At 35.1% G+C, this 17138-nt stretch overlaps 1 protein-coding gene across 2 annotated transcripts in view; it reads left to right on the forward strand.

Annotated features, from left to right (window-relative positions):
• The window catches only part of Pde1a (phosphodiesterase 1A), a 232424-nt gene that overhangs the window by 182227 nt on the left and 33059 nt on the right, over window positions 1–17138 (forward strand). For both annotated transcript variants that reach the window (XR_006148683.1, XM_042688345.1), the window contains 4 exons: window positions 3577–3677; window positions 9406–9531; window positions 15961–16062; window positions 16159–16279. Coding sequence is in view for 1 of the 2 variants with exons in the window: in XM_042688345.1 (XP_042544279.1) it covers window positions 3577–3677; window positions 9406–9531; window positions 15961–16062; window positions 16159–16279 (450 nt within the window). In the remaining variant the exon portion in view is untranslated. The remainder of the gene's footprint in view (window positions 1–3576; window positions 3678–9405; window positions 9532–15960; window positions 16063–16158; window positions 16280–17138) is intronic.

Consider the following 17138-nt stretch of genomic DNA (forward strand, 5'->3'; position numbering starts at 1 on the left):
CTTTAGCCCTTTGTATATCCTTTAGAAATTCCATTTTTGAATTTCTAATTAGTTAAAAATTATATTTTTAAATTTCTAATTAGTTAGAAATTCTGTTTGAATTTCCAAATTCAGGTCTATTCTTAGAAAAATGTATTTAGTACATTGCTTCTCTTGCATTTATAGAAGGAAGAGAAATCTTGGAATCAAATCAATTGTGTTTGAATTTCTGTGTTCACCAATTGGCTTTGTGACCTTTGGCCTGTGAATTCAATCCTTTAGGATCAGTTTGTTATCTGACATAATGATGCTTACCTAAATGGTAAACAGAATGTTTAGGTCATGTTAGGTCCTTCTCCTTTGCCATCATTCTATAAACAACAACAATAATTGTTACTCCTGATACATTTTGTGCACTGTACATTTTAGAGAAAAATCTGCCTGGGCATTGCTCTAGGCAATATGCAGATAGCATTTTAGATGAAACTGGATGTGTATTCCACTGCTTGCCACTCCTTATTTTAACCCTTGTGTCCACTGGGAGCTAGTTGAGCCTCAGTTTTTACTCTTTGCTGTTCTAGGCAGGAAGAATGATGTAGCTTTTCCTACATCATTCTTGTCCTCTCTAGCTTGTCCTTAGCATTTTTTTTTTTTTTTTTGCTCAGTTGTGGGACTTGAACTCAGGGCTTTTGAGATGTCCCTGTGCCTCTTTGTGCTCAAGGCTACCAATTGAGCCACACAGCTCCACTTAGGATTTATTTTAAAGTTCACAAATTTAAGCATCCACTTTTCTGAGTTAGAAGTCTCATTTGACATTAGCATAAGGTGAATCAGCAGCTAAAAGCTGACCATCAGCCGGCAACTCACCTTTTACAAAAACAAAAAAAAACACCTCTTGCAGGGCACCGGTGGCTCACGCCTGTCATCACAGCTACTCAGGAGGCTGAGATCTGAGGATCACGGTTCAAAGCCAGCCCGGGCAGGAAAGACCATAAGACTCTTATCTCCAATAAAACCACTAGAAAACCGGAAGTGGCGCTATGGCTCAAGTGATAGAGCGCTTGCCTTGAGCTGAAGAGGGCAGGGACAGCACCCAAGCCCAGAGTTCAAGCCCCAGGACCGACCAAAAAAAAAAAACAACAACAAAACAAACAAATAAAAAAAAAAAACCACCTCTTTCAATTGTGAAAAAGTAGTGTTTCTCCCTTCCCAAAGTATTCTGTAATATGAACTTAATCACAAAGCCATGGTGTGGCACTAAGTAACTAGAGTTCATAGAGGTAGTTCTAATTGGGGAAGAGAGATTAATTAGAAAATACAGGAAATATGTTTATAATCAATTTTGACAGTTAGAAAGTTAATCATTTTAAATACTAATCTAATCTCCAATTGTATTCCATCTCTAATTTTCTTTTGCTCTTATAGCTTCATATTTGATGTTTTTTATAATAGTAGATAATGCTTGCTGCTAAGACTAATAAAAATTATAAATCCATAAATAAATGTAACCAGTAAAAATACTTTAAGGAAATAGGTGTTATTTTCCCCCAAGGAACATTGTTTAATAAAACACTGGGTTTGTGGGTTATTAAAACTGGTTTAATTTGATTTTTGTTCATTTCATGGGTGTATAATTCCACAGTCTCAACAGAAGCTGTGCAGACTCCATCTCAGTTCAGACCATAACACAGGGCTTTCATGTGATCACTTTCTCTTTTTATTTTTTAATGACACAATTAAGCATATCCACGCACAGGACAGCTAGTTTTATTAGTCCCATTTGTTTGAAACAGTCATTCCTGCTCTAGCCATCCAAATAGGAATTATTTGTACAATCAGTTAAGATATATTAGCTGGTATTTTCCAGATTGAATGCTCTAAACAACATAACATGGTAAGTTCAATAAAATGTCATTTATGTAACTATATGACAAGGCTGTGCTGGGAACAACACCTATGTTAACTGTTAACATTTAATAAAAAGAATAGAGGAACAATCACTATTTCCATGTTGATTTTTTCTATTAACAGATATTTAAAAATCAGGAACCTCTAATCCCAAGGTTTCTTTCCACTGCTCCCTATTACCTTCTTCTTATGCAAAACTAGTAAAATACAATCCAATAAATAGCAAGCCCCTGATATGTGTCAAACACCACAATAGGTTCTGTGAACAAAGCAGGGATGAGTAAGCTGGGGCCTTGAAAACTCTGAAATACAGTTGCAACTTCCTCCATCTTGACACCCTACTGCCTTTTATATAAATTGATTAATTGTAATCAAGATAGGCTATCAATTCTTCCTGTACTCCCCAATCCCTTTTCAGTCTGCCTTCAATTACCTCTCTAACAAAATTGTGCTATTGACGTTTCTGTTCCCACACATACCACTATCATGTAATTCTAACTTTTTCTTGGTATTAAAAATTATTCTTCCCCTCACTCTGCATTGAACTCTCAATCTTTATCTATTCATCTTCCAAATTCCACTATTATCAAACAGCTTTTCTACCTGTGTTTAAATTGCCTCTTTCTCCTATTAGCTTTTATTTTTAAACAACTATGCAAATAGTATATATGATATTTTTCTGCTGTTTTCTGTAAGATTCTTTGTTTCAAATCCATTAGAAGTAGAAATATCATTTTAGATCCTGCATTCTGAATATAAGTTCCATTCACTTGTAACATTGCATAAAATAACTTTCTTTGACCAAGGAAATTATTTATATCTGTGCTTTTCTATATGGAAACCATTTTCCACATCAGCAAGCATGTGGATTTGGCTATTACTTTAGATGCAAACATACTATATCTTATATTTATTTTAAATTTAAATTTTCACATATGGTTGCCATATTGAACAGTGCAATAAAAATATTATAAGAAATGTAAGTGTTTCAAAATGATTTAATTATTGCTAAATAAAAACCCTACATTAATGGAAAAATTTGTTTAGCCATTTGGTTGATGAAAGAACAATATACACAAAGTGAATAGTTCTGGATCTTCATAATGAAAGAAATTCTTTGTGAAGTTTAACTGCATGGTCATATGTAAGCTATTATTAGAAAATTGGATAGATCCTCAGAAACTGTTCTAAAATCTTTAAATATAAAATAAAGTTCAGCTTATCTCATGAACAAAGTAAACAATTTCAGCTTCTAGATGGAAATGTTTTTCATATTAGGCTCTTTTACAATTGTTTAAAAATTCACTTTAACAATAGTAAGCTATATGTTAAAGGAAATTACTAATCTATGATTGATTTCCTAAGAACTCAAACTGGTAGGGCTGTGAATTAAAACTCCAGTCAGAGTTAATTGTTTAAATCATAGAAAGTTTTCTTTTTCCAAATTAACAAAGACAGTTTTATTTTGAATTGAAAGTGGTTGAATTGACAAAACCATGAAACAATTGTTGACTTCACAAAGTTTTACTACACATGATTAATAGAAGCAAAGAAGGAAGAAAATTTATTTTAAATAACTATGATTTTTATATTATTTTGCATGCTGAGTGCCCTGAAAATATTTTTTATGAAAAGATAGTATGATTTCTCCTTTATAATTCTGATGGACTCTTTTTTTTATTCTCCTAGCACTGGCTCACTGAACTGGAAATTTTAGCAATGGTCTTTGCTGCTGCTATTCATGATTATGAGCATACAGGAACAACCAACAATTTTCATATCCAGACAAGGTACACTCAGTAATGTATTCACCTTTATATGCTAAAATTGAACATTTATTTTTCTGTCTGTTTCAAGAAGTTTTTAACTAAGATTCTAGTAAAAGAGAGGGTTAATGCATTTTTCAAAAGATTCCTTAAGTTGTAACCATGGGAATCAACTTCTGTTTTTCAAGGAACTTGTATATGTTTTCTGGTTATAGAAATACATAAAACAATCTCTATCCAGAACTTATACTGTGAAGTATCACTCAAATCAGAAATTTACTCAGATAAATCTTACAACACATTGTCTAAGGTTTATTTCATCATATCTTTGCAAGTAGTAAAACTGCACTTCTAGAAAAAAATCCAGGGATTAAAGAAATCTTATCCTCATGCCTTTATAAAGTAGTATCTTTAGAATAATTAGAAAATAAGATTCTTTTATGATGTTATGATGGCAATTATTTGAGTCAAAACTCTAGAGTGAATATATACTTAGTGTACCAGTCCAAAGATTAGTGTTTAATCTTTCTTTATAGGTTGACGGACTTTGACAAATGTGGAATGCCATGTATCTGCCATTTTAGTATCCTACACTAACTTAAAAACCCCTCAGTGGTTTGTGGATTCAGTTCTGTCTTTTCCATTACTTCTGGCAAGCACTGACCTTTCTAATGTCTCATCAGCTTTACCTTTTCCAAAATGTCATGTAGTTGAAGTTTTGTAATATATACCTTTTCAAAATAATTTTTTCATTTAACAATATTTGTTTAAGGTTTCTCTATGTTTTCTCATGGCTTGATAGCTCATTATTTTTTATTCCTGAGTAATATTCTGTGGTATAGGTCTGCCAAAGTTTGTCAATTCACCTAGTAAAAGAAATCTTGATTGTTTACAAATGCTGGCACTTATGAAGAAAGCTACTATAAAAATGCATGTGCAAGTTTTTGTTAACATAGCTGATAATTTAATTTTTATTTGTTTTATTTTGTTTGTGTCAGTACTGGAGCTTGAACTCAAAGCTTGTCTGTTATCTGTTAGCTTTGTCATTCAAGGAGGTACAATACTACATGAACCACACAGCCACACCTCCTTTCCACCTACTTTCAGCTCTTTATTTGTTGTTGGTGTTTGTTTGTTTGTTTTTGGTGCAGTCCTTGAGCTTAAACTCTGGGCCAATGCACTGTCCCTCAGCTTCTTGTGCTCAATGCTAACACTCAGTCACTTGAGCTACAGCTCTGCTTCCAACTGTTTTGGGTGGTTAATTGAAGACAAGAGTCTCCCAGACTTATTGCTTAGGTTGGTTTAAATTGCAGTCTTCGATCTCAGCCTCCTGAGTATTTAGGAATGCAGACATGAGCCTCCCGAGCCTGAATACACTTCCAGCTATTTGGTGGTTAATTAGAGATAAGAATCTCACAGACTTTCCTATCCTGGGTTGGCTTGTACTACAATCTTCAGATCTTAGCCTTCTGGGTAGCTACTATTTCAGGCATGAAACACTGGGGACTGATTCATTTAGTTTGTGCAATACAAATATGTTAAGAACTAATTTCCAAATACAAGGAATTATTGTTTTTAAAATGGGGAGTAGAGAAAGAGTTTAGTAAAATATTAGGTATTTTAGAGATTAAAGCTAAGGTGACTGAGATCCATGCTATAGATTATCTGGTATAAAATCCATAAAAAAGAAAGAAAAACCAAGGTCATTTAGAGTGTAAATGATCAAGTAAAAATCAAGTGGCATCAGTGCAGGATGAAGGCATGGAGAAGACAGACTCTCCGTCTAGTTACTGACATAGCTCTGCTCCATAGTCAAAGATAGTCATGTGGTGGGTCCAGTCCTTCATAGCATGAAGTGGAATTGGTTTACACATCCTGCCCTTTCTGTGGAAATGCAAAAAGAGTTGAAATTCAAATATCCAATGAATATCAGCGAAGGCTATCTGTCAGACCCTGTTATGGAAGAAATCAAATGTTCAGAGTGGCATAGAATGAAAGAAAAGAGAAAGTCTTGCAATTGAGTTGTACAACAGAAATGCTTTTAATGAAACTGTACATATTTGCTGAGTATTGAGAGTTGCTTTGTTTTTATTAAGCATCACAGGAAAAGATTATGCATATCATTTTTGTTTATCAAAAACGCTTTACATCACAGAATCATAAGGACGATTTAATTAAAAAGGAATTACTACTGAGCTGACTCTATATAGGACCATAGCTGAAGGTATTTGGAGCAGGGAGCAAGTGAATTAGCCATGAGAAATTCTTGTACTTTATAGAAAACTGAAGATAGTAGACTGGCTATTTTTTTATGAATGCTGTGTTACATCATGAAGTCTAATATTCTCCTTTTCTAATAGCTGATCAGGAGAAATAGTCCTAATTTAATTATGCCCTGAGCTGTAGGGAAGGGGTAGCAGGAGGAGGAAAATGGACAAGGAACTAGAAGAGGTACATCAGAAGGAGAAAGAGGGAAAGGATGAGACAAGGAAACACAAATTGTTTTTAATTTTATATTAAAAACTATGGACAATAATAGGAGAATCTTATATTTCACTTGTTTTCTTATATTTTGTCTAGTAGGGTCAGTTATTTAATTCATTAATTCTATATGAGCTTGAAAATTATGTGAACACAAATATTTTAATGGTAAAACTAACAAGATAATGTGATTTTCAACTCACATGCTTTCACATTTTATTAAGGGAAAAATAAGGTTGTATGTCACTAATATCAATAATTCTATTTCCCTTTATATTTTTCACTATTACTTGTCTATAGTGTGCTCTTCTAATATGATAACTTATTGGTTGTATAATGTAAGATGAATGAAAAGTAATTTAGAATACAAGGCAATGGCAGATTTAGATTCAATGAAAACATTATAAATGCATGAAATCCTTGAAGTGTAAATAAATGGGAATAATTTCTTCCTTGTGAACAGAAAATGCCAAGCTGCATGTTACTATGGATACTAGATATTGCTTGGAATCTTTTTCTTTTCTTAGCAGTTAAAGACCATCTCAACCATTAAGACCATGCTGTATTCTCAGCTTCTTGTTGGGTTTATGAGACAAAACCATGTGCATTTTGCTAAAATTGAATCACATCATTACTTGTTTCTGAGAGGGAGAAATAGTGACATTTGAAGCCAAATCAAATAATAAACATGACAAACCTGGTATAGTTACATTTCAGTTATATGATACAAATGAATTTATTGGAAATTCCCAATTTTTCCTATGGTCTCAGCAAGCTTTTGGGGATGCACAGGGTATTTTACTCAAGAAACATTTATTTAATTATCTCTTAAGTAAGGATTAAATGTGAACTGGAGACTGCTGGCTAACATCTGTAATCGTAGCTCCTTATAAGGTTAAGATTGACTTCAAAGCTCAGTACTACCAAAAATTACAAGTAAAAAAAAAATCTTGCTTCACTTAATATACTATTTTCTAAGTCTTTCTATTTCCTAATGAATGGTAAGCCACACCCAGAGAAAACACAGCTTACATCATTTCCCTCATTTGTAATAGCTAGAATGTGCCTATAAATCTACAAGTAAACACACTGGGTGGTAAGCAAGGGGTACAAATGAATTGACTGAAGTGAAATAGACTCTATGGAGATCTCATTCTTTAAAAAGACTAAGTCAAACCCCAATAAAATAAGTACCAGGAAATGGGTACTTGCAAGGCTTGGCCAAGATGAGAGAGACAAAGAATGGAGAGGAAGGATTCATTGTATAAACCACAGAATTGAGAAATGTAAGCGAAAGAATATGTTAAAGGGGAGTGAAAATGTTGAAGTAATGACCAAGATTAAGATGCATTATAAACTGCTCTATTAAATAGCAAAAAAATTCAATATATAACCTGAACTTAAGAAAAGTGAGGGAAGAGGTGGGGTGGGAGGGATGATTGAGAATTCCAAAAGGGTGACAGTGATCAAGATGCATTATAACCCACGGAGTCATGAGAAATAGTACTTGATGCTCTAAGAGGCTAAGTGCTGAGAGAGTGCATTGCAAAAGAGGCAAAGATGGCCTCGCAAGGCCATGCATGCTCACCCACTTCTCCAGGCTAGGTGGCGCCTGCACACGTGACTCTAGGTTACATGGAAATGCTGAAAGTAATAGGCCCCAAACCCCTCCAGAAGCTGTGGTGAGACAGCCTGGCTTACTCCACTTACTCTACAGTTGGCGAGAAATATCTAGTAATCAGAGACCAAACAAAGGATCGCTAAGCCAACTTAGGTCCACACAAGGACCTGCCACTCCTACGAATAAGAATGTATTTCAGGTTTTCTTTCCTCCTGGTTATAACCATATTCCACTTCCTTGCCCACACTCTGGAATGGTTTCCAAACTCCTTTATTTCACTTCAGAACTTCCCACATGGTGTTGTCCTGACTTTTTTGTTGTTTTTTAATAAGCTTTTTTTCTTGTGAAAATACTGTACAGAGGGGTTACAGTTACAAGAGCAAGGCATTGAGTAGGTTAATCATATGTTAGATATTTTCTGCCACGCCGCTGTGGTTGAAGCTTTGCTCAAATGCCAGCTTATAGCAAGCTGTATGAGAATAAAAAGATGGTACATGAAAAATAAAAAAGATACATTATATTCATAAATTGTTTGGTGAATGGCAACTCCTCTGTATGACCCCTTAAAGATAATAAAAATATTCAAAAACTATCAAGGTATATAACATGACAGTGAGAGAATACAGATAGTAAAATGTCTACTATATGGAAATAAATTAACACTTTATCTCAGATATAATCCAGCTTTGTGTTTACTTTTAGTGGCAATTATGGTTATTTTTTTACTTTGAACTTGCCTACATTTCAATAGCATGGCAAGTTCTAGGTTATAATTAGGAATTTTCCCACTAAAAAGCATTAAACAGTACTAAGTGAGGAAGTTTTCCACATGGGAACAAATCTAGCAGGAAAAAAAGTGTATGAGAGAGGTTGTGTTTAGGAACGAGGGTTGCAAAATCACTCCAGATTTTAATTTAACTTTTCTTTTGTGTCATATTTCTGCTATCTACTTAAAATTTGCAAACTTATATGAATGGATGACTATTTTAAGACATTGATAGCACTTGCCCTCAAGACTTACTGTAAGGCTGCATTAATCAAGGCAGTGTGGTATTGCTGAAAATACAATTAAGTAAAGAATTCAGAAATGGATCTACCCAAGTTTCAATCTTTGACAAAGAATTAAAGGCAACACAATGAAACAAAAGCAATCTTTTCACTAAATAGTGCTAGGGGAAAAAAAGACATTCTCATGCAAAATGTAAGCTAGATGTAAAGAAGGGTTTTATGGCAGTAAAATTAGTCTGAATAAACTATAATTTTAGGTACATGTTATTATGCATTTGCTTGAACACAAAGAATGTGGGACACCACAATGAGCCATAGTTAAACTATGGACTTTGGGTGATGATAATATATTTTGTAGGTTTATTATTTATAACAAGGGAAAAACTCTGGTGGAGACATTTATTAAGGGGAAGCAGGATGAACATAAGAAATCTCTGTATTTTATGCAATTTTGCTGTGACCCTACAGCTGCTAGAAATATAATGTCTCTATGAAATTTTAATATATCATAGCTACAAAAGCACCATAATTACTTCCATAATTTTATGTATTAATTGATGGAGTGACTTGAAACTTATCTTTTATCAAGCACTATGAAGTCTAATGAAATCCTCTCCTGGCCATTTTGTTTTAACTTCTTAGGTCAGATGTTGCCATTTTGTACAATGACCGTTCTGTCCTCGAAAATCACCATGTGAGCGCAGCATATCGACTTATGCAAGAAGAAGAAATGAATATCTTTGCAAATCTATCCAAAGATGACTGGAGGTGAGTTTCAGACAAAACTTGAAAGAAATTTAATTTCAGGAAGGGAATAAATTATGAGAATTTTAGTGATAAAATTGGATGAAAACCCAAGCCTTTACCATGTCACAAATTCTATTATCATTGCCTAGATAAATCTAAGTAAGATTAGAAACATGAAGACTCAATTTAGGAGCCAGTCATTTGGATAGAATTGAGACAATTCCAGGTCAATCCTAGGTTCCTACACATGGGTAAGACCACAATAAATACTTTAAAATATATAAGCATTTACTGTCTATAGCGAAACTCTGCTTAACTAATACCAATATCTATTCTTACATAAATTTAAAATTTTATCATTGCATTCATTTTATATTTTGGTAATGCAAATTAAAGAAACTATTTGGAAAAAATTGCATTTTCACTCTAATGTCTCCAATGCAAAAATCTTCCATCTTCCAAATTATCTGTTTTCTTTACATATATATAGACATTATCTATCAATCTATCTATCTATTTATCTATCTATCTATCTATCTATCTATCTAGATATTCAGATATCTTAAACCAGATATTCAGATATTCTAAGTCATCTGTTTTCTTTATGAATATCTAGATAGATAGATAGATAGATAGATAGATATAGACTTGGTTAGATATACTTAAAACCTTGTTTTTAGTGAAGGATCTCTATGATAAAAAACTTTAAAAACCTGAAAAAGGAACTCAAAACAGAACTTAGAAAGGGGAAAACCTTCCTATGCTCCTGGATTGTAAGGATCAAATCGTGAAAATGGCAATACTTCCTAAGGCTATCTCCAAATTCAATGTGATACCTATCTATATTCCAACCTCATTCTTCAAGGAAATAGAAGAGGCAATCCAAAAATTCATATGGAACAATAAAAGACCCCAAATAGCAAAAACCATCCTTAACAGAAAGAACAGTGCTAGAGGAATATCAATACCAAATTTCAAACTCTATTACAAAGCCATAGTAATCAAAACAGGTTGGTACTGGCACAAGAACAGACCTCAGGACCAATGGAATAGAATTGAAAACCCAGAAATGAACTTACAGACCTATAGGCATCTAATCTTCGATAAGGGAGCTAAAACAATAGAATGGAAGAAACAGCCTCTTCAGTAAATGGTGCTGGCAAAATTGGTTAATCACTTGTAGAAAACTAAAGCTAGATCCGTATATATCACCCAGACCAGAATCAACTCCAAATGGATCAAAGATCTTGGAGTCAAAGCAGACATCCTGAAAACATTACAGGATGGAATAGGAGAAACCCTAGGTCTCCTTGGCACAGCCTGAAATTTTCTTAATAGAGACCCAAAAACACAACAAATCAAAGAGAGGTTGGATAAATGGGATTGCGTGATATTTCAGAGCTTCTGCATGGCAAGAAGCTAGCAAGATCAATAGAAAGCCCATGGATTGGGAGGAGATCTTCACTAGACAAGGTTCTCATATCTAAAATATACCTGGAACTCAAAAAAATTAAATCCCCAACAACAAATCCTCAAAGAAATAACTGCCCAATAAATAAGTGGGCTAAAGACTTACAGAGAAACTTCTCTGAAGAGAAAAGAAGGATGGCCAATAGACACATGAAGAAATGGTCAACCTCCCTAGCCATAAAAGAAATGCAAATCAAAACAACATTGAGATTCCACCTCATTCCAGTTAGAATGGCTATAATCAAGAACTCTAATAACAACAGATGCTAGAGGGGATGTGGACAGAAGGGAACCTTACTGCATTGTTGGTGGGAGTGTAAACTTGTTCAACCACTTTGGAAAGTAGTAAGGAGGCTCCTCAAAAGACTCCACATAGAGCTCCCCTATGACCCAGCAATCCCACTTTTGGGCATTTACCCAAATGATTACAAACAAGACTGTACTAAAGCTGCCAGCACAACTATGTTTATTGCAGCATTATTTACCATAGCTAAGATATGGAGTCACCCCAGATGCCCCTTAGTAGATGAATGGATCAAGAAAATGTGGTATATATCTACACAATGGAATTCTATGCCTTCATCAGAAAGAATGACATTGCCCCATTTGCTAGGAAGTGGAAAGACTTGGAAAAAATTATATTAAGTGAAGTAAGCCAGGCCCAAAGAAACATAGGTCCCATGGTTTCCCTTACTTGCAATAACTAGTATATATCTGAAGTAAGCAGAAACGGTCAGATAAGTTGATGTTAGGCAAAATGAACCCCAAGGTAAGAACTCAAATGGTTTTCCTTATTTGCTGTTGCTTCTAACATATTTATAAGATGATTTCTTTGTTGCTTTGTATGTCCCTCCCCCACGGTATAACCCCTGTTTTCACTGTATTTGATCTTGGTACAATTTGGGGAGAGGAAGGGAAAAAAACAAATTGTTTAAATAGGGCTACAGGTGGACCCATTGCAACAATGAGATGTACAAGATGTTATGTCGAAAAATGAACTTTACAACTTTGGCATGGGGGGAGGTGGGGCTGGAGTGGGGAGATGGGAAGGGATGGTAAGGGGAAACAAAGGAGGAAGCAACAATGCTGGATAAGAATTGTACTCATGTAATTGTAATTTTCACAATAAAAAATATAAAAAACAAACAAAAAAACTCTTGTTTTCATACTTAGCAAAAACTTGATTTAAAGTCAGTAAATGGATCAGGGTGGTAGTGGCTTATTCCTATAACCCTAGTTACTCAAAGCTGAGGTGTAAAGATCCCACTTTGAAGCTAGACTAGGCAGGAAACTCTGATGCTCTTATCTTCAATTAAACACTAAGAAGCTGAAAATACAGGTATGGATTGTGTTAGCTTCGAGCAAAAAACCTAAGGGACAGCACCAGGCCCTGAGTTCACACACACACACACACAGAGTCTAAATAATCTATGACAAGGCTCCTACTCAACTGTATCAAAAGTTTCATTTTTGTTTTTGTTTCCATGGCAAAAAGAAAGAAATATCAAAAAGAAATATATTGAGTCAAGAAAGTTCTTAAAAAACAAACCAAAACAGAAAAGGTAAAAATCAGGATTTTCAAGGTCTGATCTACAACTATGGGTTCACTTTTAGAGGGGCAGAAAATATTGTCAGAAGGAGTGGATGTATGTACTTTGGTTTGGGAACTCAGTTCAGAGTTCCATTGTTCTTTTCAGGAAAAGGATACTTCCAAAATCTTTGTAGCCTAGGAAACCAGGATTTAAGTATAAAAGATATAGTGACTGCTGCTGATCCATGTGATGAATACATGGGCAATGTTAAAAGCAGGCAGACAGATTTGGAGATACTCCCTATGGTCTAAGAGAGACTATTTACATGTAGAGTACTACTTTATTTTCTTGTAAGTGATTATCATTTCCAGAGATAACATTTATATTATTAATTTTTATTGTTGTTTTCCTTTGGATTAACTTATTCATTTCTCAAAGTTCACAAATAAGTTATTTCAGTTATTTTCTATATTGTTTTTTGTCATATTAATATTCTATTGTAATAATTTCCTGCTATAATATTTCATTTTTAGTTAGCTACTTTTCAGTGATCCTAACTCAATGTTTTTAAAAAGCTGTTTTTACAAATAGCAAACTAATCATACAGATGTGGAACGTGATAGAATCAACACTTTCAACAACCTAAAAAATCCCTATTTACTACTATAATCTTAATAACATTTTAATGAAACTTAAAATATAGACATCTTAGCCAAGTGCTGGTGGTTCACACCTAATCCTAATTATTCAGGAGTCTGAGATCTGAGGATTGTGATTCAAAGCATGCTCAGGCAGGAATGTGTATGAGACTTTTACCTCTAATTAACCACCAGAAAACTAGAAATAGAGTGTAGCTCAAAGTAGTAGAGCACTAACCTTGAGCAGAAGAGCTCAGTGATAGTGCCCAGGCCCTGAGCTCAGACTCCACAACCAATTTGTTTTGAAGGACATCTTCTTAAAGATTTGTAGCTGTTCTGCTGTATATCTGTTTAGTTCTTAAGGCATGTTTAGTAAGAATAAACCCATCGATTTAATTTTTGACAAGAAAAAAATAAAATCCTAAATTAATATTTCTTTGTGTATTCTTTTGCTTAGTTTCATAGTATAATAGTCAGAATTTCAGATCATTTCCTTTCTTTTTTTCTTTCTTTTGTTGGTTATGGGGCTTGAACTCTGGGGGTGCTGTCCCTCAGCTCTTCAGCTCAAGGCGAGCACTCTGAGCTACAGCACCACTTCTGGTTTTCTGGTGGTTTATTGGAAGTAAGAGTCTCACGGACTTTCCTGCCTGGGCTGGCTTTGAACTGTGGTCCTCAGATCTCAGCCTCCTGAGCAGCTAGGATTACAGGTGTGAGCTACCAGAGCCCCGCTTTTTCTTTTTCTTTCTTTTTTTTTTTTTGGCAGCCACAGGGCTTGAACTCTGAGCTCTTCAGCTCAAGGTGAGTGCTCTACCACTCAAGGTGAGTGCACTACCACTTGAGCCACAGCGCCACTGGTTCTTTAGGGTTTTTTGTTGTTGTTGTTTTGTTTTGTTTTTACAAAGGTTTAGTCTCAAATCACTTAGCCAAATATTTTTAGTTGCTATTAATAGATCTTGTCATAATTTCAGAGAAAAACAAAACAGAAAAATGTATTAACTACTTTTGATCAGTGTCCAATATATATGGTAGGGAAATATTGATTCATTTGCCTTCCATCTAATATTCAGATTGAATTGAGTACCTGCACTTTCCAAAAATCCTACTATGTGGTTGTTTTAAAAACCATAAAAGAAGGGACAATAAGTTTGACAAGAAATGTACTTATTACCTTGCTTGTGTAACTGTAACCTTTCTGTACATCACCTTGACAATAAAAAAGAGAAAAAAATATGATCTTGCCATATCATCTCTGTTATCATAAATGGAGCCATATTTCAATTTATTTGTTTATTTTATATTTTATGGTACTTTAAAGCCTCAAACTCACTTGGCTTACTTTGTGTGGTGCTCTATCACTTGAATCATGGTTATTGCTAATTATTTTGCAGATGGATTTTCATGAGCTTTTCTCCAAAGCTTGCTTTGACTTGCCATTCTTTTCAGTAGCTAGGATTATAGATACAAGGGGCCTAGATGGTAAAGTACTTTTGATACAAGATCATAATTAAGTTTATTCTCCTCCTGGATTTAGATTACACTACTGTTCCCCCTAGAATCAAACCCAAGCATGATTTCTGATCTATGTGGCTTTTTACCTATCTGTGCAGAGTAAACAATAAATTGTGGAATGGGTGACTGGTTTTATGATACAGTCACTGTATTTACAGCATCCTTATTGAAAATACCAATAGTACAAATGATTCTGTCTATGTTGCCTAAAGTTAAGAGTCCAAAGCTTAAATAGAGCATCCACACTTAGTTTAGTGTCTTGGGCTTCTCTGGGATTCTGAGTGGAGATTGGTCCAAGTGGTATGGTCAGGAGTAGAAACTCTTAGGTTGCATCTTATCTCAGCTACATACTAGCTGAGTAACTGAGTGACTGAGTAACTCCTCTAGAAGCTTAAAAGCTCATTAATGTGTATACAAAGCAACTAAAATATAGTTGTGGATCAGTGTCTGAATTGGATAAATGGTGATAGTTTTGTTTATAGTAATTTATTAAAAAGATGCAAAATGAGGAAAAAGCACCAACACCGAGGGTCTTAGAATCCATGCCCTTTCTTTACTTTCTCTTCCCTGGGACATTAAGCCTATTTCTCTTGTTGACTCTATAGATTTAGAATGGTTGAAAGTCACACTGGCTACATGTTGTATTTCTAAAGCATTGAAAAGTTACACTTAGGCAAGGCAACAGTGGCTCACACATGTAATCCTAATTAATTGGGAGGCTGAGATCTGAGGATCATAGCGTGAAGATAACCCAGGCAGGAAAGTCTATGAGACTCTTATCTTCAATAAACTACCAAAAAAGCCAAAAGTGGAGCTTTGGCTCAAGTGTTGATGAGTGCTAACACTGAACAAAAGAATCTCAGGAACAATGCCCAGGTCCTAAATTCAAGCCCCAGGACCCCCCTTCCCTCTCACAGGCACACAGGAAGAAGGAGAAGGAGAAGGAGAAGGAGGAGGAGGAGGGGGAGGAGGAGGAAACAGCAGTCACACTTCAAATAGGGTCTCTTCATTATGGCCTAGGACCTAGGATTAAAAACACAAGACTTAGGAATTATGGGAGAAGGACTGTGAGGTGAGAAGGGGGAACATTTTGTTCTTTAGGAGAGTGTTAAACAGCCTCACTCACTATTTCTCCACCCATAGCTTCTTAAGGCCCACAAAGCCAACAGAAAAAAAGTGTCAAACGTTTGCAAACACGTTTCCATTTAAAAACTAGCATCTTTTATGCTCATCCACATTAGGAAAATAGTGTCCTGTGATATTTATGGAAATGAACCTTCCTCCTTTCCATGTCTCTGCAGGGATCTTCGGAACCTAGTGATTGAAATGGTATTATCTACTGACATGTCAGGTCACTTCCAGCAAATTAAAAATATTAGAAGCAGTTTGCAGCAGCCTGAAGGGTAAGCTATTTTCTTTTGTCATGTCAAGGCTTTATGGGCTTGCATTTGCAATGGTTACTTTGTTTTGATAATTTGGGAATGTCCTTGCTTTGACAGGATTGATAGAGCCAAAACTATGTCCCTGATTCTCCATGCAGCAGACATCAGCCACCCAGCCAAAACCTGGAAGCTGCACTACAGATGGACCATGGCCTTAATGGAGGAGTTTTTCCTGCAGGTGCTTTTCCCACTGTTCAAATGGATTTGGGAAGTAGTGATTGTGCATGTTGACAGACATGTGTGCTCTAGAAAACCCCCAGTTTCTGGATCACTATTAAAATTAACCACAACACAATCTTAGGGGTCTTGGAAGAATTGATTAACATGTTTTGATAAATATCTTAAGTCATCCTCTGAAGTAGTAGAGGGCTTCAAAAAGGAGTCATGCATTTCAGATGTCACTGTCCAGGGATAAAAGAAATAGACAAGCAGAATTGTGATCTTCTATTGAGAGGTAAGTTCTAGCCTAGAGAGCAAATTGCTTTCACAATAAAATGGGCAAGATAAGGATATGGAACATTTTTGTGTAATCTTATGGGCAAGAATTTAGTCAAAAGTGCATAGCTGAATCAAGAAGGCTGAGAAAATATGTAACTGAGTAGACAGATGCCTAAGTTTAAAAAAAAAAACACATTATTAGTGTGACTTGGCAAAACAATCCTGGAAATGGATAGTCTCCAGTGTTCTCTGCTACAACTCCTTGCATGTATTTTCTCTTTGGTATCTCTGTTCTGTCTACAACCATTGCACCCTGGTAAGGATATTACGGTAGAAATACAATGCCAAGCACTCAAAAGTCACATTAAATACCACAGGTTAAAGGCTCAGCCTTAGGTGTCAGCCACAAGTATGACTGTAGGACCATCAACATTTCTGAGCAGCCAATTCTTTTTCTATTTGTTTTTGTTTTAATTTATTTTTCATTGTAAGGGTGATGAGCAGAGGGGTTACAGATACATAAGTAAGGTAATGAGTACATTTGTTTTTATTCATTGCTACCCCATCGCTCATTATCATCCCACCTGCTTACCCTTCCC

This window comes from Dipodomys spectabilis, unplaced genomic scaffold (assembly GCF_019054845.1).
Source record: "Dipodomys spectabilis isolate Male_0828 unplaced genomic scaffold, ASM1905484v1 ptg000115l, whole genome shotgun sequence".
Taxonomy (NCBI): Eukaryota; Metazoa; Chordata; class Mammalia; order Rodentia; family Heteromyidae; genus Dipodomys; species Dipodomys spectabilis.